We start from the raw sequence: 24,377 nt of genomic DNA, 5'->3' as shown, positions 1-24,377 counted from the left end.
CTGGTTAGCCAGGGCAGCTGCCAGATGACCCACTGGGGGTGTACAGGATGAAAAGATGCCACTTAGTTACAGGCAGTTAGGAAAAGGCACTTATGATCAGGAGAATGGTAGAGAGAATAGGGCAAGACCAGGCAGAGAACGAAATGAGGGGTAACCTCATTTCATGACTTCACATGCAGTGCGCTTTGAAGGGCTTGCAAAATGCATGTGTGAGGTGTCACTGGGCAAGAGAAAAATGTTAGAACCCACCACGTGGGTGTGCATTAGTACTGTGAGTGTGAGGTTATCAAGAGAGGCTGGGGGGGGGGGGAGGGCGGGGAGTAAGAAAGCATAACTGGAAAAGCAGAGAAAAATAAGAAGCCAAGTTCAATGTGATATTAGGAAAAGAGTTCCCAACACTCCAGATGCCTTCATTGTAACTGAAAATAACAGCCATTCAAGAAAAGGACTATGAAAATAGTGATTTGAATCACTTGAAATGGGGCTGATAGAGGCGTGCAGTATGTTTGATGGATCTCTGTTTGAAGAACAGCTGGCAAAGATGCCCGGCCACAGATATTTTTAAGTGGTCTGAATGTCAGAGATGTCACTGCTGCCTTACTGATTGCAAGAAATAGCCTTAGCCGGATACATGATCACACGTGCACGTGTGTGTGTGATATGAATAGATGGCAAGCTCGAGAAGGGGCCACGTAGGCACACGTTGCACCCTGGCTTCTCTAAACCTCTACATGAGGATAGTGGTTCTCTACTCAAGCCATCCTGATCAGTTATCCTCATGCAAAGTAAACGGAGACATTCGGCCTGTTCTGGGCGGCCTCAAACTAGGGGATGTTGGGATCATTCTCCTCCCCCCTCCACCTCTTTAAAAATCCCCCCCAACATTCAGCAAGAGTTGCATTTCCTTCCCATCTCTGCTATCTGTGTGTCCCCGGGAGGCAGAACTGGTCCAGCTAAGAGTCACCCATATGCCCTCGGCTCCCCATGAGGCAGACCTCTGCTCCTCTCCCGAGGCCTGGAGGTGCCACCAGCTTTTGCCCACGTCACATCTGCTCACTAATCAATCCCCCGTGCAAGGACCACCAACCTCTGAGGAGGACTGGAAGTGACTCCTTTCAGGGCCCCTCAATGCTTCTCCTTAAATTGGCCAGAAGGGGTCACTGCTGTTGAATGACACAGGTCTCCATCCCTCCCAGGGTTGAGGCTGCAGTTCGGGATGGCTCCTAGCCCCTGCTCATGGAGTGAGAAGCAGAATCCAAGGATTAAACCCTAGTCCTCGCCACACACGCCCGCTGCTGCCGCAGCAGCCACGCGGACCACGGCTGTGGTCGTGGTGGCACACCGAATCTGTTCGTGCCTTTGGGCGAGGCTGCCACGTCTGCAGATTGTGCTTCTAAGCAGTAAAACTTGGTGATTTAGTAGACAGGGTTACGAGACGTGGTCCCTACAAGCCAATGTTCACCATGTAACATCTATTCAATTAGAATACACACGAAGTTTGCACCTTTTCCTAACCTGGTTGCCTTCCCTGCCTCTTGTGACCTTCTGTAAGTTTTACGTAATTAAAACATCCTTAATTGTGTAGTGTGGGAATCGTACTGAAATCCTGTCCTCACTTTCCAATACATGCTTTGCTCTCACAAAGCTCAAAGGGTCTCAACTCATTAAAAATCCTATAGACACTGGTATCTTCCATTAAGATCCAGCTGTTGATTGAAGGACAGGAGCATGATGGAGCGAAATAAACCAGGGGGTCTTTAAAGTAAAGTTGAAATGATTCTGACTAGGCCAGATTCATCAAAATACAGATGGATGTCACTACTCTATAGCCTATGGATGGCTCACCAAATCCAGCCCGGGGCCTCGGAACCCTCAATGCAGTGCCCTGTGAGCTGACACCAGGAGGCTGAGCAGGGGAGAGGGGACCTGTTGGCCATCCCTCAGTTAGATGTTGAGCTCTTTAATGACAGGACCATTTTTTTTGTGTTTTTGTTGTTGTTGTTTGTTTGTCTTTTAATCTTGGTATTGTCAATACTTAGTATAGCGTGGGGCACACAGTAAGAGCTCAGATATTATTTGTTGAACTGCTCTGAATTCTTGCAGTCACTGTACCTTTTCATTTATTAGAGGAAACTATCAAATGTTATTTCCTAAAACTCTAGTATTAGGTGAATAAGTTACCTACTTATGCGGATATTTGATTCATTTATACCCGGCCATTTTCCCTATGCATTTTCCAGTTTAACCCGGAGTGGGAACCGATTTTTGGTACCTTCATAAAAAGACTGCTTTTTTCCTTTGATATTTTCTCCCCTGACTCTTTAGGTGGCGATAGCTCAGCTCCAAGCCCAGAGGTGACGCTGCCATTACTTAAGGACCATTGTCTTAAAATCAAAACAGTCCTTTCCCCACAGCTGGCCACTCCCTCTAGGACCCTTTCCTTCTAAAGAATGCAAACCACACCCTCTGTGTGTGGAGGAGGGCGGGGTCCCAGCAGCCCAGGTAATTCTCAGGTAGTGATAGGCTTGGTTTCAGCTAAAGATAACTGACTGATGGCAGGTGGGTAAGAATGGGTGGGGGACAGGTTTGAAGGGCACATTTAGAAGCGGATATTTGCTGTGAAAGAAAGACCTATTCTCAGGACATGAAGCATGAGGACAACAGACCAGGAGGGAGGGGGAAACAAGGAAGAGGGAAAGAGGATCTTGTATTGGTCGAGGGATGTAGTAAGAGATGGAGAACGTTCCCGCAGGCATGGTATCCAGAGGATGTCCATGAAGCACTCAGAAAGTGTCAGGACTCAACTGACAATCAACCCCCTGCTGAGGGTGATGTGGCACAGGGGGCAGAGGGAGATAGCCCACACAGAATGGTGGGGGTGAAGGGGCAGCACATGCATAAAGGAACATGTACATTTAACGGCGATAAATGATCTCATGCTACCAGGCTGAGGAATTCGGGGGAAATTAAGCAGAAGGGACAGACGTGGGAGGGAAATGATAGAAGATGGAGAAGGGTCCTGTACAGCTGGCAGGATTTGGGAACACCCCTCAGCGATCAGCTTTGGTGTTCAAAGAAGCCCCCGTCCAAGTGGCCCCTTTCCTTTGTCAAGACCCAGAAACGAAAGACAGGGGTCTAGAGGTCAAGGGAATGGAGGCCAAATCAGGAGCTGACCCCTCCGTGGGCTAGGGAAATGGGTCAAGTGAGATCCACTCAGCTGCCCTTTCAGTGGCCGCATGAATGACCAAGGTCTCAGAATGAGAGGGGCGGACTTGTCGGGGAGGCCCAGTCTCATTACAACAAGAAGCCTGAGCGCCAGGCGCTGCTTTCCAGGGCAGCACAGAGTCTCTGGTGATGGTGCCGGGAGCCCCTTACACACCACCAGGCCCGCCCACTAAGTGATATTTTAATTAAACCTTAAGTGACATATCTCCTGTCTGTGGCTCTGACAGCTTTTTAATTCAGGTCCCACTGCAGCACAGACTCTTAATGTGCCTTTCCAATTCCCGGTTTGCAGGGGAAAGTTTCCAGGCTAGACTTAGGCTTCCCTCCCTCCCATCTCCATCCCAGCCCTGCCTCCCCTCCCCCATCCCAGCCTGCCCAGGATGTATAAGCAGCTAAAAGAGACTTGAACCAGGGCCCCTGGACTCGGAAGACAGGCAAAAGCAAGGTTTTGGGCCTAAAAGGAAAGCGAGACTTACAGGTACCTGACTGGACAGACTCAGGTTGGCGGCCGGCGTCTTCTTCTTGCTCCCGGTGCTGTTGGCAGTGTTCCCGGCGCTGCTGTTGGATGTGCTGCTGGTGGAGTTTTTCCTTTTTCTCCGCTTTGTTGTCGGTTGCCGTGTGGGTTCTGCTGCAATATGGGAAATGGAAGGAGAATCAGGTCCAGGACAACCACCAGACTCTGTCCCTCTGTGGCTATTTTTGTAGATGGAAAAGAGTTGACTCTCTACATTTTCCCCCCATTTCTTTTAACTTTACAAAAAGCGAAGGGAGTCAGCTGTTGGCTGATTTTTAAGCACAAAATCTGACCTACTTTTTGGTAGCTAGATAAAATGATTTGCCTCTAATTGTTATTTCTAGTTTTATATATGCCTTTAATCTATTAATATATTTTAGGGGTGAGCTACAAATATTCCTTTCATAGTTGAATTAAAAAGACTAATACCATTACAAGATTGGGGGAAAAATTTTCCCCCTCTGGTTAACCTTTTCTTTATAATAAAAGGAGGGTTCTGGGCTCACTAAGGGGTCTCCAAGGTGTAAAAGTAGAAACTTAGTAATACTAGTGAGCCAGTGTGTGACAGAAGCACCTACTGGCCATGTGTTATATTGCAGCTCAGCTCTATTACACCTTGAAATGTTCAACTAAAAAGAAGAGGAAGTGCCAGTTATATCAGCCATGAATACAAAATTGAGGGAGTTCCAAGTTAGTATGGTTCCCAAGTTCCATAGATTAGACCCTGATATTTAAAGGATGCTACTAATTTCAAAAATTTCTGAAAAAACAACAACTTAGTATGAGATAGCTAGCATATCAATGAAGGAAAGCTAGATCTTTTCAAGAAAGACCTATTTAGAAGTAGAAATATTTTACACTTGAAGGATGAGTAGCATCTTAATGAAAATATAGAGGACTCATGGTAATATGTGGTAGGAGGAATATTATTTATTCATTTATTATATATTGAGCATTACTCAGTGTTTCCATATTTATTTTCTATTTTTAATGTTTACTAGTACTGTGTCAAAACTAATTTATATTCATAGCACTTCATATTAACTAGGTAATAGCATAATTTTATCTTGTTTTTGAAAGACAAAGAAGTTTTTGAAAGCCTTTTCTAGGCAGTTACTAAATAAGTTGGAAATGGCAGGTGAGAGAACCTTTTTTGCTAATCCCACTATAGACTCAATTCTGATGGAGAGAAAATAAGCCGGGGCCAATCTGAATTGTAGCATTTTGTGATGAATGATGGGGGAACTTCCTTTAAGGCTCATTACAAAGATAGCTTAGTCTATCAAGTTATTCATGATTTTTGATGAAGAAGAGGATTATGCTCCCAATTATATACCATTTCTTCTTTCATACATGTTTTTTATCTTATATTCAGATATTTTTCATCAAATGGCCCAAATATCCATTTATAGAGAGCTATGGGTGCTTTTTCTGAAGGTTACTAAAAGAAGGGAATAGAATTGATCATGAGGTGGAGAAGAGTTGAGTAGCATATTCTGAAGCCAAGCAAATATCCAGGTTTCCCCCGACAAGCATCTTTTCCTTTTAACCTCAAGAACTGAAATCGAATACTTCAAAATATCTATATTTTCTTCACAAAATTTGGAGGAACTATAATTTAGTAACAGAGTGATGAACTTGGGAAACATAGAAGCAATTGTGACACAGCCCTCCTTCATTGATTAATTATGAAACTGATTTTGGCAAACTTACACCCCACATCTCATTATATACAATGGGAATAATAATAAATACTTCATAAGGTTATAAGGTGAGGATTCAGTAGAAGGTCTGTGAGGGCTGGGACTAGTACTTTTATTCAGTGTTGTGACCTTAGTGGCTAAAGCAATGCCTGGCACCTAGTAGGAGCTCAATAAATAATCATATTCATATACATATGAATATGATTATATATTAATATGATCATATATATGAATATGATTATATATATAGAGGCTAATTTACAAATTGACCAAATGGTAGAATGACCAGTTGCTATGATGCACACTGATCACCAGGGGGCAGACGCTCAACACAGGAGCTGCCCTATGGTGGTCAGTGGGGGAGCGCTGCTCAGTCAGAAGCCAGGCTCATAGCTGGCAAGCACATAGGTGGTAGCGGGAGCTTCTTCAGCCTCCACTGCGGGGCTAAGGACCCCTTGGTGGACATCCCCTGAGGGGTCCCAGACTGCAAGAGGGTATAGGCAGTCTGATAGACACCTCCACCTCCTGGCCCCCCCCCTCCCCCCAGTGCACCAATGTCATGTACTAGGCCTCTAGTTGTTGAATAAATGACTGAATTAATGTATAATATAAAGGTATATATGCATATGTTGGAAAATATAGATGCTCAAAACATTAAGTAAGTAGCCCTGACCAGTTTGGCTCAATGGATAGAGCATTGGCCTGCAGAATGAAGGGTCCTGGGCTTGATTCCAGTCAAGGCATGTACCTTGTTTGCAGGCACATCCCCAATAGGGGGTGTTAGGAGGCAGCTGATTAATTTTTCTCTCTCATTGATGTTTCTAACTCTCTATTCCTCTCCCTTCCTCTCTGTAAAAAAAAAAAAAAATCAATAAAATACACTTTAAAAAATTAAGTGAGTGGAATATATATATATTTTTTTCCATAAAGGCTTATTGGTATTGAAAGAAAAAATGAGGCCAATTGAAGCTCATGTCATATATTAAAAAATTAATATTTTAGCCCAGCCAGCATGGCTCAGTGGTTGAGTGTCAACCTATGAGGAAGTCTCAGTTCAGTTCCCAGTCAGGGCACATGTATGGGTTGGAGGCTCAATATCCAGTGTGGGGTGTGCAAGAGGCAGCCAATCAATGATTCTGTCTCATCATTGATGTTTCAATTTTTCTCTCCCTCTCCCTTTCTCTGAAGTCAATAAAAATATATTTTTAAAAAATTAATGTTCTAGCTGAAACCGGTTTGGCTCAGTGGTAGAGTGTCGGTCTGCAGTCTGAAAGGTCGCAGGTTTGATTCCGGTCAGGGGCATGTACGTTGGTTGCGGGCACATCCCCAGTAGGGGGTGTGCAAGAGGCAGCTGGTCGATGTTTCTCTCTCATAGATGTTTCTAGCTCTCTGTCTCTCTCCCTTCTTCTCTGTAAAACTCAATAAAATATATTAAAAAAAATTAATGTTCTAAATCTGTAAAATTCTCCAAGATGGGGATGCAACTATTCTTTGTAAAATAATGCTCATTTTCTCAGCTTCTTGAATATGTGCATAGTTATATCTATGTTCATTTTATATAAAACCCTTGGCCAATTACCAATGGAAGCTGACCATTATATTTTGTGATTCAGAAAGCTATATGCCTTGTATTAATAATAATTCTTTAAAAATAATTTTTAGCAAATGGATACATTTTGCTTTTATAATTAATGAGGCTGAACACATGCCTGGGAGTGAAAATGTATCAGATAGTAAGACAATGAATGATGACTTGAAGCAGTAATTTCAGAATCCCAGCAGGAGACTCTATTATCTCCACTGCATTCAAGGGCTGTGAGGGGAATGGACTCTTTCATGTATTCTCTTCATGGTCAGAGTACCTTTAAAACAGAAAAAATATTTCCTTCCTTCTCTTCTTCCTCCCTCCCTCCATTTTAATTTTACTTTTTAGATGTATTTTTATTGATTGCAGAGAGGAAGGGAGAAGGTGAGAGATAGAAACATCAATGATGAGAGAGAATCATAGATAGGCTGCCTCCTGCATGCCCCACATTGGGGATGGAGCCAGCAACCAAGGCATGTGCCCTGACCAGGAATAGATCTGTGACCTCCTGGTTCATAGGTTGATATGCAAGCCCTGAGCCATGCTGGTAGGGCCTCCCTCCATATTTTATAATTTCTGTCATTTCATAAAAAAAGTACCAGCACAACAGTAGGCCATGAGAAACCCGCAGTCTTATCCAGTGGAACAACTACTGAATTGAGAGCCAGGAACCCTGGGATCTGATTTCAGTGTTGCCAAAGATCTCAGTAACAGTAAATAAATCAGTTTACCTCTCTGGGTCTCAAGTCCTAGTCTGGCAAATGAGTAGATGGTGGCTGACTCCTAAGCATGCTTGCCCTTCACCAATTTAATGCCTCTAAGTCCAAAATCATGGTCAGAATATCCCTAGTAAACCCCTTCCCTGAAAAATGTACACTCACTTCCTTCCTTTTCACATCTTCTCACCCTCAGCAGAAGCCACGGAAAATACAGTTAGTGGAAGAGTGGAGAACGAGGTCATACCTGGCGGTGCCACCATCCGCTGCCACTTCTGGAACAGGCAGGTCTTCAGGCAGTCTCGTGGACTGAGGTTGTAAGTTTTATGTCTCGACATCAGTTCCTGCATTGGCTCCAGTATTACACACAACTGCAAGAAGTTCAAAGGCATGGGCATTTCACTACTTGATAATATTATTTGCAGTAAATAATGTGAGCAGCTGGAATCAATTAGGAAGCTTAAGGGTACTTTTCGTTTCTCCCCCTGGTTTTAATTTTCTCTATACACATTTGGAGGAAAAGAAACATTGCCAACATTTGATAAAACCCACTTAATTTACTAGCATTTATAATGTCACATCATAGTTGAATGTGATACACACACACACACACACACACACACACACACACAGTCTGTCCAGACAGTTGGGAGGATATAGGCAATTCTATTCTGAAATCAAAAAGCTCTCTGCCTTGTAGCACAGCAGGCTCCGATTTCTACTCTGTTGCTGTCCCTGTTTGTAAAACCACCCAGTGTGAGTGACAATGCTAGTTTATGGAGATTATGTGGCAGTGAGAGCCATCTTTGAAATGCGAAAGAACACAATGGCAACCACAGATCCTGTTTTTGATCCTAATCCTTACAAAGGCCCGTGATGAGTAATAATTTCTTCATGCGCTCATTTGTATTTTACACATGACGGTAATGCCAGTAACATGTGCTGGCATTTGTTCAGGGTGGCAGCTTTCTCGGTGGTTCTGCACACACGCCTGGTCCCCTCTGGTTAGATTTTTTTTCAGCTTTCCTATAGTCCAAGATATCTTGGTGACAAAGATTAATGAGTGAAACAAGAAGGTAAATCCATTTCGATTGCCTTGGACTTTCTGAATTCCTTCTCAGTTGGAAGCTTATTGGAATACCACTGCATTGAGAGTATCTAAGAGGAGAGAGACCAGGACTTGTCATGAGGCCTCCGTGGCTGCTGAGATGGAGTGATACAAACATTGGCAATGCGCTCGCCCATGTGGAAGAACCACATTTTAGGAAAGACACACCTGCAATCTCCATACTCATTGGCCCTCTCTACTCCTTCCCCTTCTGCCATTCTTCACCTTGAACACTGCCTTAGAGGCCCCATTGCTTTTTTTCTGTTGGATTCCCTCTCCCTGGAGTTCTTCCTCCCTCTTCCTGCTTAGTGCCATTTCACCTTGAATATAAAGTTACTTCTCCCTCAGCCACTGACACTGGAACCAAACAGAGTGAAAGATTCCACAGTCACCTCTACAAATCAAGCTAGGATGGATTGTCCATCCAAGAAGAACCACTCCTAGATTCAGACAGGGTCAGACAAGGTTTGCATCTAATCTAGGAGAATAAGAAACACTTTCCGAGAGAAAGTCTAAGGATTGGGAACACATATTTTTTTTAAATGAAAAACAAACAAAATTTAAAAAGGTTTCTAAACCGTTTCCTTTTAGTCTAGGAGCTAATGATGGATAGAAAGCTCTAGGGTGGAGTGGAACAACCATGGACTGGGAAGCCGAGAGGTCTCCGTGTAGATTTTGACTCGGTCATGAGGTGTGTGTCTTTGGGTGACCACCCACTAGGGCTGGGTGTCAGTTTCACCTGCAAAACATTCCCCACCTTGATGTTGTTGTTGTGAGAATTTGAGATATGTCCAACAAATAGCAAACATTAGGATTATGTATTTGCAAGCACAGCACTGATTACAAAACAAACTCCATTTATACTACTGAAGTCAAACCATTCACTGAACTTCCTCCCAAGTGTCAGGCATTCTGTTAGGGGCAGGGACACAATGAAGAGACCAACACAATCTCTGTCCTTCAAATGTGCCAAGCTCCCTTCGCAAGACGTAAGCCCACCAAGAACAAATACTATCCAGTGTTTTCACTTCACAGGTCTCAAGACCTAGGAGCATTGGACATGCTAGGAAATGGAAGAGCCGCATTTAGTATTCTGAGAACCCATGAGCTCACAATCTTTCTTGTTCCCAGGGTCTTTCCTCTCTGGGTTTGGGGCAACACTTTCCTTTCAGATGCTAATCCCAAGGATTTATTCTTTCTCCTTTAATGTAAAAATATCTTTCCATGGCTCTAACCCAGCCCAAAGGAATTGACATCTCTGAATACTAATCAGGAATCCCCAATCCTCTCCTCCCAGTGGAGGGTTCTGGCCTAGGGGTAAGGAGTGGAGGGCAGTTCTCCCCTTTCTCACATATGCAGAGCCCTCAGCGTCCGCTGTGGAGCTGGTGGTTTTGCTGTGCTGTAGGTGGCAGAATGCACTCAGACAAGAGCCTGCCTCCTCTGGCAGCAGGCCAGGGCATCTTGGCAGCAGCCAAGGCCTGGGGCATTATGAAATGAGATCAGGAAGATGGTTTGCACAATCACTAGCCAAGTCCTCCTGGAGCCAGGATTCCTGGTCTCCCCAAGGTCTCAGGTCTCCTGGAGAATCTGGTGAAGGCTCTGCAGCCTGTTTTTCCAACTCTGTACAAAAATATTTGCAGGTTTACAAACCTTCTTATACCCCCATCCATTGACTCCAGGTAAAGAGTCCCTGGTTAGTCATAAATATAAACCAGGCAACAATATACATCTTTTTCCCCTGAGACATATACCCCCTCCCCGGCCCAACACATATAAATGGAACTTATTATATTATAAAAACACGGGATTCTCTAATTGTGAAGAACAATTTTATCTGCAAAGTTGGGCCTGCTGCAAAGTTCCCACTGACCAAGTCCCTTTGCCTGAAAAGAAAGGCCACAGACCGTGTCACAGCCTCTACAGCAGCCTTCCGGCACGGCTGCCATTCAGTTCAGACTCTTCCCATGGTGGGTGGAGGATAAGAGGAGGAAACTAGGGCGTTGGGAGCCAGCAAGCCCTGGTCTCTTGGATATGAAGCCTGAATGTACAGTTCCTGCCAGGTCTAGCTAGGACCCCAACAAAGCCACAGCTCGTCTTTGCATAACTCCTGTGCTGCCTTTCTGCAGACTTTGTGAGGGTTTTAGGCTCCCCTTATGCCTCTGATGTCTTTTATTTCCTGGGATTCTTGCCTCAGCATTGACTCTTTGAGTGTGGGACCAAAATCTGTATCCATAATAGTGACTTGCTGAGTGAGTGTGGAAGGATGGATGGATAATAGATATCTGGCTAGATTAACAGCAAGGAGTCATTTGCTAATGGCAGACAAATTAGGCATTGTCCTGTGGGCTTAGACGTAATGAATTTGTCCATTTGATAAATAATTGATTGTCTCTGTGCAGAATGCTTTGCACAAATGCACGTGTATATACCCAATTACTACATGTTCTGGGTAGGCATGAAGAGCTTAGCTCAGTCCCAAGGCGCCTGCCTTTTCATAGCGTAAAGGGCTTAGCAAGAGGAGATGGACAGTTTTACGTTGCTTTATTTTTATCTGACAGTTCTCCCGGAGACATTGGCCCCTCCTTAGCTGTCCATTCACTCTGGCTCTCCTGGCTCCTCTCCTTGCCTGAACCTAAGAATTGCTGGTTCCTGTCAGAGTTGGTCCTGGCCTAAAAAAGTGATGCCCTGGGATTGGCATTTGACTAAGTCCCAAACCTAGGTCTCATCTGCTACCAAGATTTTAATTCCTTCTTTTTGGAGTGATGGATTACATCCCCTGAGCTTGAGCTGCCCTGCCTACTCTTTGTATGTGACTCACCCAGGGTTACTGTGTCAGTACCAGCTCGAGCTCATGTTCTTTCCTAGAAGACCCTGCCCCCTTCCTTGTCATCTTAGCCAAGGGTTGGCAAGGAATGGCCTGTGAGCCATATATGGTCATGCTAACGTAATAGCTGTTTTTGTTTGTTTGTTTGTTTGTTTGTTATAACCCCAGAGTTACATAGTTGCGACAGAGTCCATGTGGCCCACAAACCCTAAAATATTTACTATCTGGCCATTCACAGAAAGGTTGTTGACCTCTGTTGTAAATTAATGCTACTCAAAGGTGGTGATTTGAAAATTATCCGTTATATTCCATAGCAAGATGAGGAGTTTGAGGCAGAATGTAATCACTGCTGCATCCATTGAGAAAGTCTTGTGGAAAAAAAAAGTCTGATGAACAACGTATTCAGCAATGTAGTTGATTTCTATTCCAGAGCAAGCCTGTAAACCACATTTGAGTCCCACCAATCTGACCATGAAGGTATTCTAAGGTCCAGCTCAAATCTCACATCTGTCTCTGACCTTTCCTGCCCACAGGGGTCTCTTACTTCTATAGTGTTTATTATTAAACTATGTACATTCCTATGTTTTTATTTGCAATGGGAATTTTCCTTTCTTGTGGAATTGTTTCATCTCCTTATCTATAGCAAGTCATATTTACTTTTCTCTCCATTTTATTTAACATAGTATTAGGCTTACTCAAATATTTGTTGAGTCATAACTTAATAATCACTATCTCTGCCCCTGGAGTATGTACCTGACATATTATATCATTAACTCTCATCACCTCCTGACTCATTTTTTAAGTGAAGAAACAGACGCAAAGCATTAAGTCATCTAGAGCTGATATGAAAGAGTGTGATTCTTATAATGCATCCAAGGTTATGCAGCCATTTAAAGGGCAGAGAAGAGGTTCACAGTCAAGTCTGCCTGGTTCTAATTCTGTGATCTTAACTCCTGACTGCTCAGTTGTCTACCTTTCTAAACCCAAGTGATTAAATGGTTGCTGAGCCCAGAAAGTGTTGCTCAGTGGTCAAGTATCGACCTAGGACCAGGCTGTGAGTCGCAACCCAGGCATGTGCCTGACAAGGAATCGAACCATGACCTCCTGGTCCAGTAGGGGGTGTGCAGGAGGCAGTTGATCAATGTCTCTCTCTTATCATTGATGTTTCCATCTTTCTCTCCCTCTTCCTTGCTCTCTAAAATCAATAAAAATATGTATTAAAAAATGACTCCTAAGATGCCAAATTCAAAGACTTTCACTGTCTTTGTATTGCTCCTTGTGAGGTATTGATATATACACAGAGGGGCATGTCCTCGGCTAAGATTTTCAGTCTCTCAGAATCTCAGTGTCCTCATCTGTAAAATGGAGGTAATGATACTTATCTGTGATGGTTTAAAATAGCACAGGTAAATCCTTAATGCAATGCCTGGAAGAAGGTCGGTGCTCAGATGATGGAATTTGGTATTATGATAAGTACTGGTTGCATCCATGACCCAGCCCTATGTGTGATATGATTGGTGAGTTACTTTAGAAAGTAAATCACTTGGTCTCCCTCACACTTAGGGGGTCACTAGATATAATGCTCTAAGAGATAGTAATCAGGTCAATGGTACATCGCATTTTAGTTGTTAATGTCTCTGATAATATCCATTCTTAGAATTCAGTGATAAATGCACATACTTAAGTCCACAAACCCACAAACCACAGTTATTTCTTTTCTTTTTTTTTTCTTTTTTTTCTTTTTTTTTTTTTTTTTTTAGTTTTTCAAGCAACTTACTCCTATGGCTAAATATGAATTAGGGAAAAAATCAGAAGGTAAGATTAAAAACCAAACTCTTATCTAAGGGTGGAGTCTCTTTTTATTAAGAAACACTGCACCAAAAGAGATCTTATTTAAAACAATGGAACAATAGCACATGGAATCTAAAAGGAAAACAAATCACAACATGGGAATAATCCCACCTAGAAACGGATAACAATGAATGACAAGAGGAAAACCCACTCTGCCTGGGAGGATGAGTGACAGAAATGCTTTCCCTTAGAAGTCATGCGATTCCTACACAGGAGATGATGATTTGGGCTTATTTCCTGATAGGATTAAAGGTAGATTGGTTGTCAAATTCAAAACATCCTCTTTTTTATCTGAAGATTCAACCAGGGAGCCTTTGCCTTCTCTCAATTGTTTTGCAAATTGATTTGTTGGGAAAGTTATCACATCCAACGCAGGGAGAGGAGAGAGGGACCATCTTCCTTCAAGAGCAAGCAGGCCCTGCCTGCGCATTTCAATATCTATATCTTGATTTCAAGTTTGAGGCTGCCTAGAAGGACATCTATACAGGACCAGTGTAGTCACTGGCTGCTTCTCTGACCCATGGGGGGGCCCCATCAGACTAGCCACGTTCAGGGTTTCTGCTGCAACAGCCAGGCCCACAAAGAGACAGTTCCAGACTCTGTTGTTCAATCTCTTTCCTTCTGACCCTGTGGACTTATTCCCTTCCTCAGTGCTCTGGTTACTGCCAGCTTGCTCTTGGACCCTTCTTCCCAGCTCTGTAATGTAGGGGACAGACTCTTCCCTCTCTACACTATCCCCCAACTGTTTTTGCCAGCTGGCTTTGGGCAACATTTGGCCAGTTGGAGGCACTAGGAAGACTGAAGGAAAGTGAGTTGAGTTAGTTTTCTAGGACTGCCAAAGCAAAATATGAAAAACCAGGTATCCTGAAAGAACAGAAATGTATTCTCTTTCAGTTCTGGAGGGTAGACATCTGCAATCAAGATGCTGCAGGGCCCTGAAGATTTTAAGAAAGAGTCATTCCTTGCCTCTTCCAGCTTCTCGTGGCTCCAGCTATCTTTGGAATTCCTTGGCTCATAGCCTCATGATTCTATCTTCACCAGATCTTTTCCCCTATGTCTCTGTATCCTTACCTCTTCTTGTCAAGATACTAGTCATTGAATTTCCAAGTAAGTTCATATCCTCAATTTTCAGGTGAATGTGAAATTTTGAGAGATGCTATTCAACCTAATGTAAGTAAGGGCATTTCAAGTCCTCTCGGTGGTTCAGATGTCTTTCCAGATCCCCTATAGTCCCATTTTCTACCAGGTGATCTGACAGTAACACCTCCTGCCTTTCCCCCCAGAGAAAATCTTAGGGTTGCCTCATCTTCCCCTGGTTGCTTTTTTAGCTCCAACACTTTTAAAAGTACTTTGCCATATTAAATTTCCTCTGCTCAACTACCTGGTGTGGGTTTTGTTTTCCTGGATAGACTCTGATTGAAAGTCTGATTTATGAGACATTAGGCAACATCAAAAGTATTAAGGACTTTGGGCCCATGTAATACCATTGTAACTAGCTAGTTATTATTAATAGGAAAGGAGCAAACAGGGGAGCTAGATATTATAGGCATGTCATTTGGGCAGCTTCACTAGGAAGCTGCAACTTTGCACTCCCCAGGGAACTACCAGCTATTCCCTGCAAAACACTGGGGGAAGGATCCAATGAAGGGAAGATAAATGCATGCTCACTAACTCGGGGTGACATAGGGAAGGTACTTGCCTGTCAGTCATATCTGGGAACAAAAATCATTGGCCAGAATGGACAGGGCCATTGCAAGCCCATGAAAATTTGTGAATACATAATTCCCTAAGCAAAGAAATTCTTTCTTGTCGCTCTTGTATCATTCTTAGCTTCCTTGCATTTGCCCGTGTGTCCCCGCCACATCAGGCCCCCATACCCGTGTTCTCTCCATAGCCATGTGGTTCTGCAGACCCCAAATTCAATGGACTGATGGACTGCTGCAGAGAACACAACTAAGCTAGTCTGATGCTGGATTGGACTTGGCTCCAACATGGAAAGGAAACTTTGGACACTGACTTCGATTTTAACTCTGCTAAAGCCCTAGATACACTTTTTCTATGACTGGGCAAAGGGAATCAGAACTTTGGAAACTCAGGGATTTGATTCCACAAAAATAAAAATTACTCATTCTCCCTTGCAGGTCTCAGAATTTTTTTTCCCCTTGGGATATTACAAGAATTCCACTCCCACTAGCAACCAGGGGAGATGAGGCCTTCTCCCATCCACTAACACATGGAGGCATCATAAGTAGTGGTTAGGCATGCAAATTTAGCATGGGTTCAGATTACAGCTAATATTAACTGCCAGACCTTGGGCAAATTACTCAATCTCTTGGTGCGTGAGTTTCTTTATCAGCAAAATTGAGATACAATATTATCCAACTAATTGGGTTGCTAGGAGAAACGAACAAAAATCTGTTTAAAGTATGTACCTAGGTCTTAACATATGGAAAGTACTTCCTATATACTTATTATGATGGGGGTGTAACCAAGCCCAGGGGCTGGGGCTTCATGGACAACATTTCAAAACTCATCAGGAGGTCCTGTTAAAATGTTATGGGTGCTCTCTGTGTACAAATTGGACTGTAGTGATACAATGGATATCTAAAATGTTTAGTCACTATGCCTTTCCTGTAAATAACTTGTTCTAACCATTGGACCATTGCCTCAAATACCCTATGCAGGTGTTCTGTTGGAATCTCTGAGCTCCAGAGCACAGTAGCTGAAATGTTTCCAAAGGAAGGAGGAAACATCTGCCTGGAAATACCTCACAATCATAAACAAACATTTAAGGAGTTCTGTCTAAAACCTAGATGGCTATGAGCAAATTTCAGATAAATTTTAGAAATTGAGCAATGCCTTTAGATGAGTTAGACACTGAAAATGAAAGCTGTGGGTCAGAATGATTGAGTGGCCTATGACAGACACTGCCTTTTCATTGTATGTCACTGTATGAGAACCCTGTGTGTTTTCTAAAGAAACAACCAATAGGATATGTATGTATGTGTTATCACATGACTGTATGTACTATAGTGAGTCTGATATCCAGAGAGCTTCCATAGGTCGGAATCTCAGGCAGGACTTAATGCTCTAGTCTTGAAGCAGAATTTCCTCTTCTCTGCACATCTCAGTTTTGCTATTAAGATCTTTGACTGATTGGATGAAACTCACCCAACAGTCATCTGTTTTACTTCAAGTCAATTGATTATAGGAGATAACCACATCTACAAAGTGCATTCACAGAAAAACCTAAATTAGCATTTGTTTAAATAACTGGTTCTATAGCTGTGGTGAGCTGAATTGTAGCCCCCTCAGATTCAAACCCAATGCGACTACATCTGGAGATAGAGTATGTAGGAGATAATCAAGGTCACGAAGTCATAAGGGAAGGGTCCTAATCTGATAGACTGATGGCCCTGTAAGGGGAGGAAGAGGCATCAGAGATCTCTCTCTTTCTCTCCATGTGTGTACATGGTAGAAAGTCCACGTGAAGATGTAGTGAGAAGGCAGCCATCTGCAAGCCAGGAAGAGAGCTTCTACCAGGAACCAAGTCAACCAACACTTTGATTCTGGACTTTCCAGCTGACCATGAAAAATAAATATCTGTTGTTTAAGCCACACAGTAATGGTATTTTGTTATGGCAACAGAGCTGAATAAGACAATAGCCTAGATAAATTGACACAGAGAACTATCATAGAATCCCCACTAGATTATAAAGAACTGAAGAGATAAGCTGTGTCCTTTTATTTTATTGTATTTTTAATATTACTCAGCACCAAGCAATGGGTCTAATGTTTGTGGAATGAATATTTGAATACATGAATATGATAGAATGGAAACAAAACCAAATAGGTGAGTAGGCATCAGAAAATGGGTCAGATCTCGCATTTCCCACTTCATAATTGTAGTAACCTGGGTACCAGGGATGTGATGGTGAACAGGGCAGACACAGCCTCTTTGAAGTTGACTGTCTTGGTGGGGGACAGGTAATAACCAAGAATTTCAAATGGACTGTGTATTATAAAGGAGAAGAGCAAGAGGTGACAGGAAAGGTTGCCAGGAGGAACTGATACTTAAGCTGAAACCTAAAAGGATGAATTAGGAGACAGACAGATGAATAAGAAGGTGGCTGGGACAAAGGTAGGGATGAGCATCGCGGGCAGAGGGAACACACAGGTGAATGCAAGAGAGAATGTGGCATTGGAAACTGCTACAGAGTAGGATTAGAGAGCAAGCCACAGTGGAGAGGCAGGCAGTGGTCATTGGTCAAGGCCTCAGCTTCTGTTCCCCAGTAGAGCTGAGAGGGAGGTACACGTGATGTAGGCAGAAGCACTCTGTGTAGGATGAGCCCTCTGCCAATGCCATTAGGAGAAACCCTGAATGGCAATCTGGTAAATACATACAGTTTTTCTGTCATGTGTTTCCTGTACACCAGAAAAACCATCATTGGCATCTTGATGTGTTTGACATCAATAGCCTAAAGACAAACACTGGCTGCTTAGAGTCTCCAAGCAATGGAGAACTCCCACTCCCACCCCCTCAATGAGTGCTGTCAATCACAGCACTGGGAGCCTTCACACTGGTCCACACTGGTCCCAATGGAAACAGGTAGCTTTTGTAATAGGTTATTTTTCCAGGGAACTAAGAGACTGTCTACTTGCAGGAGGTAATGTTTTACCAGTTAACTGCTACTTGTCCAAAACAGAAACCATCCCCACAGGCCACGATATTTTGAATTTAATTTAAAAAATCAATTTGCAATGCTATTATAAAAATAAATATATTACTTACAATCCAGGTGTTCTGGAATATTTTCAGTTAAAAAATCTTATAAAAAATGATTTTAAAGTTGGTCTATAGATGCTTATGGAATACAATGAGTTAAACACTAGTATTTACAAATGGGCCTCATCATTTCACTATTGCGAGTAAGGGACTTTGGTTATGGTCCTTGGGAGCAGTCAGTGACAGTTTCCAAGGAATAAGGATATTGCTGGAGCAGTTATAATCCCTCCTGAACATTAGCTGCGTGGTTATGCCTGTTCCTGCCCTGGTGCTAACACCCACAGATGATTCCGGGGTTCTGGCCAGCATCCCCAGGGCTGCTGTTTCGGAGATTTCTGAGCTACGCTCAGTGTGGGGATCTGGACTTCTCCTCCTGAGCCCTGAGCACCCATCACGGGGTTGCCTGCCTGCTTTCTGGGAGCTTCTGCTAAGCATCCCTGGCCTTCCAGCTCCACAGTGACACACAGGAAGGACTGCTTTCTCCCTGATGGAGTGCTCAGCTGCTCAGCCCTCCCACGGCTCCATCCCCCTGTGCCTGTGGCCGCTCAGTCCTCCTGCAGCTCTATCCCTGCAGCTTTATCATTGCATGCCTGTGCAACCTTTTATCAGCAGCTGCTTCCCTTCCCAGGGATAGAAGTGAGATCTGATTGAAGCAGAAAGCAGGATTCACATTGACAGCAGCAACGCTTTATGAAAATGGAGCTGGCAGAGACTGGGGTTGATCCATTCACTCACTCACCCATCACGTATTTATTGAATGTGTACTATGCACCCTATGTTTGCTCTAGGTACTGGGGATGCTGTAGAAAAAGAAAGAAAATCACTTCTCTTATGGAACTACATTCTGGTAAAGGAGAGAAAGAGAAGTGAATGGAATAACCACAGATATATATGTATATGTTAGTGATGAGTACCAAAGAGAAAAAAGAAAGCAGGGGAAGGAATGTGAAATGTTGGGAGTTGAGGGGGTTAAAGTCTGAATACTTTGGCTGACGTCACTGTGTTAGGGAGAAGAACGGCTCTGCACAGATGATGTCTGCGTCTGTGGCTGTGCCCAGTTACCTGGCAAAGAATTGAAAGCTGCTGGTCAGCGGACCTGGAGGTGGAGAGGTTGGTCTGGGTCACCCAGGTGGGTCCAGTGGAGTCACACGAGTCTTTAAAAGTGGAATGAGAATCAGAAAGGAGAGCCAGAAAGATGGTGGTCCAAGAGGTACCTGGCCTGACATTGCTGGCTTTGAGGCTGGGAGGTGGCCATGAGCCGAGGAATGTAGGTGGCCTCTGGAGTTGGAAAAGGCATTGGCACAGATTCTCCCCTGCAGCCTCCAGCAAGGAGCACAGCCGTACTGACACCTTGATTTTGACCCAGTGAGGTCCTTGTCAGACTTCTGATCTATTGTACAATAATAAGGTTGTGTTGTGTTAAGGCATTAAGTGTGTGGTAATTTCTCTTGTCAGCAACAGAAAACTAATATAATCACCTACCAGGTGACACCTGAGTAAAGAGCTTTGGTAAGGTCACTGTACTTAGCAAATCAAAACACAGGAGGCACAGTTACATTTAAATTTCATATAATAAATAATAATTTACTAAAGTAGTTAGTAAATATATTCTGGTAAACCTATGGAAGAGGAAGTTAGGAAGTGAGGCATTTGGGGGTAAAGCATTCCAGGCAGAAGCAATAGCATCCTGAGCAGAGGGAACATCAAGGGCAAAGGCCTGGGGGCTTTGAGAAACATCGAGAGGAATGTGGTTGGAATGGAGGGAATAAGAAGAGTAGGAGATGAGATCCAAGAGGCTATGTCATGAAGGTCATCAAGGGGATGTTGGACTTTGGTCTGAGTAGGATAGGGAGTCATGGAGGTTTTGGGCAGAGGAGTGCCAATGTCTGGGGTCTCCTGAGAATGGAGAGATGCTGACTGTTAGCAATCAAGGACAGAGTCTATTTATTTTTGCATTTTCCTGGGCTGAGCACGGAGGTAGGCATTCAAGCACACAAGTACTGGGAAGGCAGCAGGCCTTCTAATTGGTAGACCTCAATGCTGGGCCATTTGCTAGCAGAACCAGAAAGGTGTGGGCAGATGCATGGTGGGAGGAGAGAAGATTTTAAGAGGGAAAACTGCTTCATGAAGAGAAATCTGAAGGCTGTAAGGTGATCTGTACATGACAGGGGCAAACAACAGCTGCATGGGGACCTCATGCAGGCAAAGGCATTATATACAAAGCCAAATTTTACTCTGGAACTCAGGTACATGATTCATTCCACATGAATATAGACAAAGTGGGGGTCATCTTCTACCGCCATTCTCCTGAGATTTTTTGCATGTGAGTGTTACTCACCTGAGCTAGCACAAGGAATCCTAACGATACCACCCAGTACTATGGAAGGCTGGCACACACCTGGTTCCTCTGCTACCCCCGTCTAAACCTCACAGTAGCTCTAGGACTTAGGTGTTATTATCCTTATTGCATAGATCAGCAACCTGAGGCTTAGAGAGATTGAGGTGACTCACCATTCATAAACGCTCTCATTTTATCTCCAACATACGGGTTAAGATGGATGGTCCCCATTTTCAGAGGCTACCACCCCATTTTTAGAGACACTAAGTGCTTTGTCCCCAGACCCATCACTAGAAAGAGCCAGATTTGAGCATAGCTCCTATTAATTCCATTAGAAAGGCGCTCAGCAAATAGCAGGTGCTCAATAAACATCTTTTGAAGAAATGGATTATCCATAGTCGCCCCCCCCTCCCCCCACCATTTTCACTGCCCTCTACTGTGGCCACATTATCGCTTCCTCTAGCCCATGGTTCTGAAATCAAGCTGATTAAAAAAGAAACATTCTGCCAAGTCCTCCTTTGTCCGAACAGCACTGGGCTGCCCACTTCCTGCGTTTCCTCCCTGTCACCCTTTGCTCCCGGCAGTATCTTTCGGAAGCAGCCCAGGAAACAGCCATTTCCCAGGCCGACATCTCTCTCCGCTATCTTGTGTGAAGCTGCGGAATGACATTTCCTTCCTCTTAATTTCTCTGCCAGGCAGATAATGCATCACTCAGGGTTTCTGCGTCAAGTTTCAACACCTGATGAGTCTGATATGCAAACGGGTCCTTCTTCTGTTTGTGCAGCAATGAGGCGTGATCGCTCTCACTTCGATGATGAAATGCATCCTCTCTCCCTCCTCACCTGTGTCCCTGGCAGCTCCAGCAGATTCACGTGGCTTCTCCAACGCTATTTGTCTTGTTTAATGTTTTCTGGCTCACAAACAATCACGTGAAACCATCCCCGTGTCATCCCTACTTGAGGGCTGGTGTGGCTAAGTAGACAGGCGGACATATTCAAACCAGGGATGTGGTTTAGGAAAACCATCCTGCTAGAAAATTCCTATTGAGGAACATTCTGCCCAAAAGTCCTCAAAGGGATGCTACTTTATAAGACATCCTATAAGGAAATGGGCCAATCAGCAGCGTTTCCAAGGGCACTTTGCAGTTCAAAAGGATGGGGAAGCCAAATAGGACCTAAGATGAGATCAGCAGTTTCATTTAGGAAGAAAGGGCTCCAACATAAGGCCGTTACTGAGGTTTTATTCTGGCATGAACAGCGTATGCACTGACAATGAACAGATCATGCTTAGCTGAGGTTCTGGGGAAATAAAATCTGCTCTCCCTCTCTCTTTCTCTCCCTACTTCCCCTTTTAATTTTCAGTATGCCAAAAAATAAAGGTTTTCAGGAGCATCACAAATTATGGGTTTCAGGCATTATAATGTTTCTAATGTTTCCTGTCGGTACATACACACACACACATACACACACACACACACACACACATCCATGTTTCCACACCAGAGCTAAAGCACGCATGCCACCTTGTTCACAGAGCTAGTGCTATTTTTAGACCAAATGGTAGGAAATCTGCAGCATTAATAAATGGGCGAGAAGCACAGACTCACAGTGCATGGGAAAATGCCAATGCAAAAGCTCGCTTGGCCTCTAGCCAGTGAACTGTGGTGAGATGTTGCAGCAAAGCAAGGAAAAACACTGCTCACCAAGAAATGATTAATCAGCTGACAAACGTCCAGGCATTTATTCCCCGTTCTTCAGTGCCCGCTACATTAACACCAGCATATTTTCAACTCTATTAGGGGAGGGTTGCAGCCTGGTACTCGGTGATGAGCTCTCGGAGCGCTTCTGAAATCAGCGGCGCAGTATTCAGAGAGGTGAACGTCTGATAAACATTGCTTTTCTGTCTGTCATCCTAATAGACCACGTCTGTTTATTTGTCTCCATGACACCTTGTGCTGCACAATAGCCCTGACGGTTCTCCACGCGCAGTGCTGGAGGGAAATCTACGCCAACGGAGGTGTTAGCATCTGGCAGTAACTGATCCATGGGCACACAGTGTGATGTCCTGGGTCGTGTTTGTTTCAGTCCCTCGTGGTGGCAAATTGCTTCCCCCATGTGTCAGTTTGACATTCATTGGATGTCAACCACTTCCCTCGGAGGGAGCCAGTTGGTAGAGTTCAGTCTCCTTTCTGGGATACACCCACCATCTCAGTCAGATAGGAAGATGAGGTAAAATAAGGAATTATGGACTAGCCCTAGACGGATTGGCTCAATGGATGGAGCCTGGGCCTGTGGACCAAAGGGTCCCAGGTTTGATTATTGCCAAGGACATGTACCTGGTTGCAGGCTCCTCCCATGCCTTGGCCTTGCTCAGGGCTCATGCAGGAGGCAACCAATCAATGTGTTTCTCTATGTCTTTCCCTCTCTCTTCTGCTCTTTCTAAAATCAATGGAAGAATATCCTTGGGTGAGAATTAACAAACAAACAAGCAAATAAATAAATAAAACCAAAAGAATTACAGAACAGAATTGGGGTAACCAACTTGTTCTGGTCTGCTTGAGCCTCTCCCAGATTTTAAAGCCAGACATCCCCTATGCCAGGAGACTCCTTATTCAATTAAACCATTCAAATGGGACAGTTGGCTACCCCAAGGGGAAGAGCCACCAACTTGACCCTACAGGAAACAAGGAAGAGGCTGGGTTTGGGAGTCAGACCCAGGTGCTAACCACAGTTGGGCTCTATGATCTGTGTGGCCCTGGCAAGGCTTTAACCTCCTCAAGCCTCATCGTTGTTCGAATGGGTCAGTAAGGCTCGGTCCTGGATGTTATGAGGTTGAAATATGATAAGGTACAAGTTGTAGAACACAGTGCCTTCCCACTCCCCATCATTTCTGCAGTTACACACCCATTCCCGTCTGCAATGATAGGAATAATGACATCAGCTACCCCATGAATCAGAGGAAATGAGGCGAAATCGTGTGTGGAGAAGTATTGGCGAATGCAAGAGACAGTAAACTTCACACCCAGCTCAGCGGCCTCCAAAGTGGTGTGTGATGGGCCCTAAACACGGGGCAGCAAACGACACAGTCAAATCACATCCTCAGTGGAATTCCCTTCCTTTTGACTCTGAGCAGGGTTTTATTCTTGTCCATAAAGCTGGACCTTCTCCCAGGACAGCAAGCCCGACAGAGGAGGTGGTGCCTCACCAGGTGGGTACTTTTACAAAAGACCTTGTCCTCCAGAAACAATAGCTGGGAAGTCAAAATTTTTAATTAAACGTATTCAAAGGGAGTACAGATTAATGTCTCTAAGCAAGAAAGTATTCAAGGCTCACAGGCCAGCTCACGCCTGCTGAAGCAAACTCTCACTGCTAGCGAAGCTTTAAAGTATTGGTATTTCCTGCATTCATAATGCTTTCAAGCACATTCATAACAATACAATTAGCAACACAATTTATACCATGCAGCACGAGAGGACCTGGAATTATTAATTATGCAACAGAGCCTCCCTCTCAAAGGCCATGCTCTCATTTCAGCTTTCAGGGGGGATGATCCTAAACGTAGGAGGTGGGGAGCCTTGCAGAGAGTGGTACCCTCACCACGTTCACATCATTTTGGTGCCCACCAGACCACAACAAATGCTCTGTCCACAGTGCTTCCACGGATGCTTTTAAAGTCCAAGTTCCAGTGAATTTGGTCACATTTCCAAACTTTCTATGGGGCAAAATGT

The 24,377-nt window shown here is 44.0% G+C and overlaps 1 protein-coding gene across 9 annotated transcripts in view; it reads right to left on the bottom strand.

Moving 5' to 3' along the window:
* Nucleotides 1-24,377, bottom strand: part of LDB2 (LIM domain binding 2) — a 328,763-nt gene that overhangs the window by 3,176 nt on the left and 301,210 nt on the right. For 2 of the 9 annotated variants that reach the window (XM_084889097.1, XM_084889098.1), the window contains exons 6-8: nucleotides 7,991-8,114; nucleotides 3,702-3,853; nucleotides 1,088-1,230 (exon numbers count right to left, since the gene is read on the bottom strand). In XM_084889097.1, coding sequence (XP_084745223.1) covers nucleotides 1,126-1,230; nucleotides 3,702-3,853; nucleotides 7,991-8,114 — 381 coding nt within the window. In that variant the 3' untranslated portion in view covers nucleotides 1,088-1,125. The remainder of the gene's footprint in view (nucleotides 1-1,087; nucleotides 1,231-3,701; nucleotides 3,854-7,990; nucleotides 8,115-24,377) is intronic. The other 7 variants (XM_084889093.1, XM_084889100.1, XM_084889095.1 and 4 more) reach the window with 5 other exon arrangements.

This window comes from Pipistrellus hanaki (genome assembly GCF_964339955.1).
Source record: "Pipistrellus hanaki genome assembly, chromosome: 1".
NCBI lineage: Eukaryota > Metazoa > Chordata > Mammalia > Chiroptera > Vespertilionidae > Pipistrellus > Pipistrellus hanaki.
The sequence above is the reverse complement of the archived record's forward strand: the minus strand, read 5'-3'. Positions and strand labels throughout refer to the sequence as shown.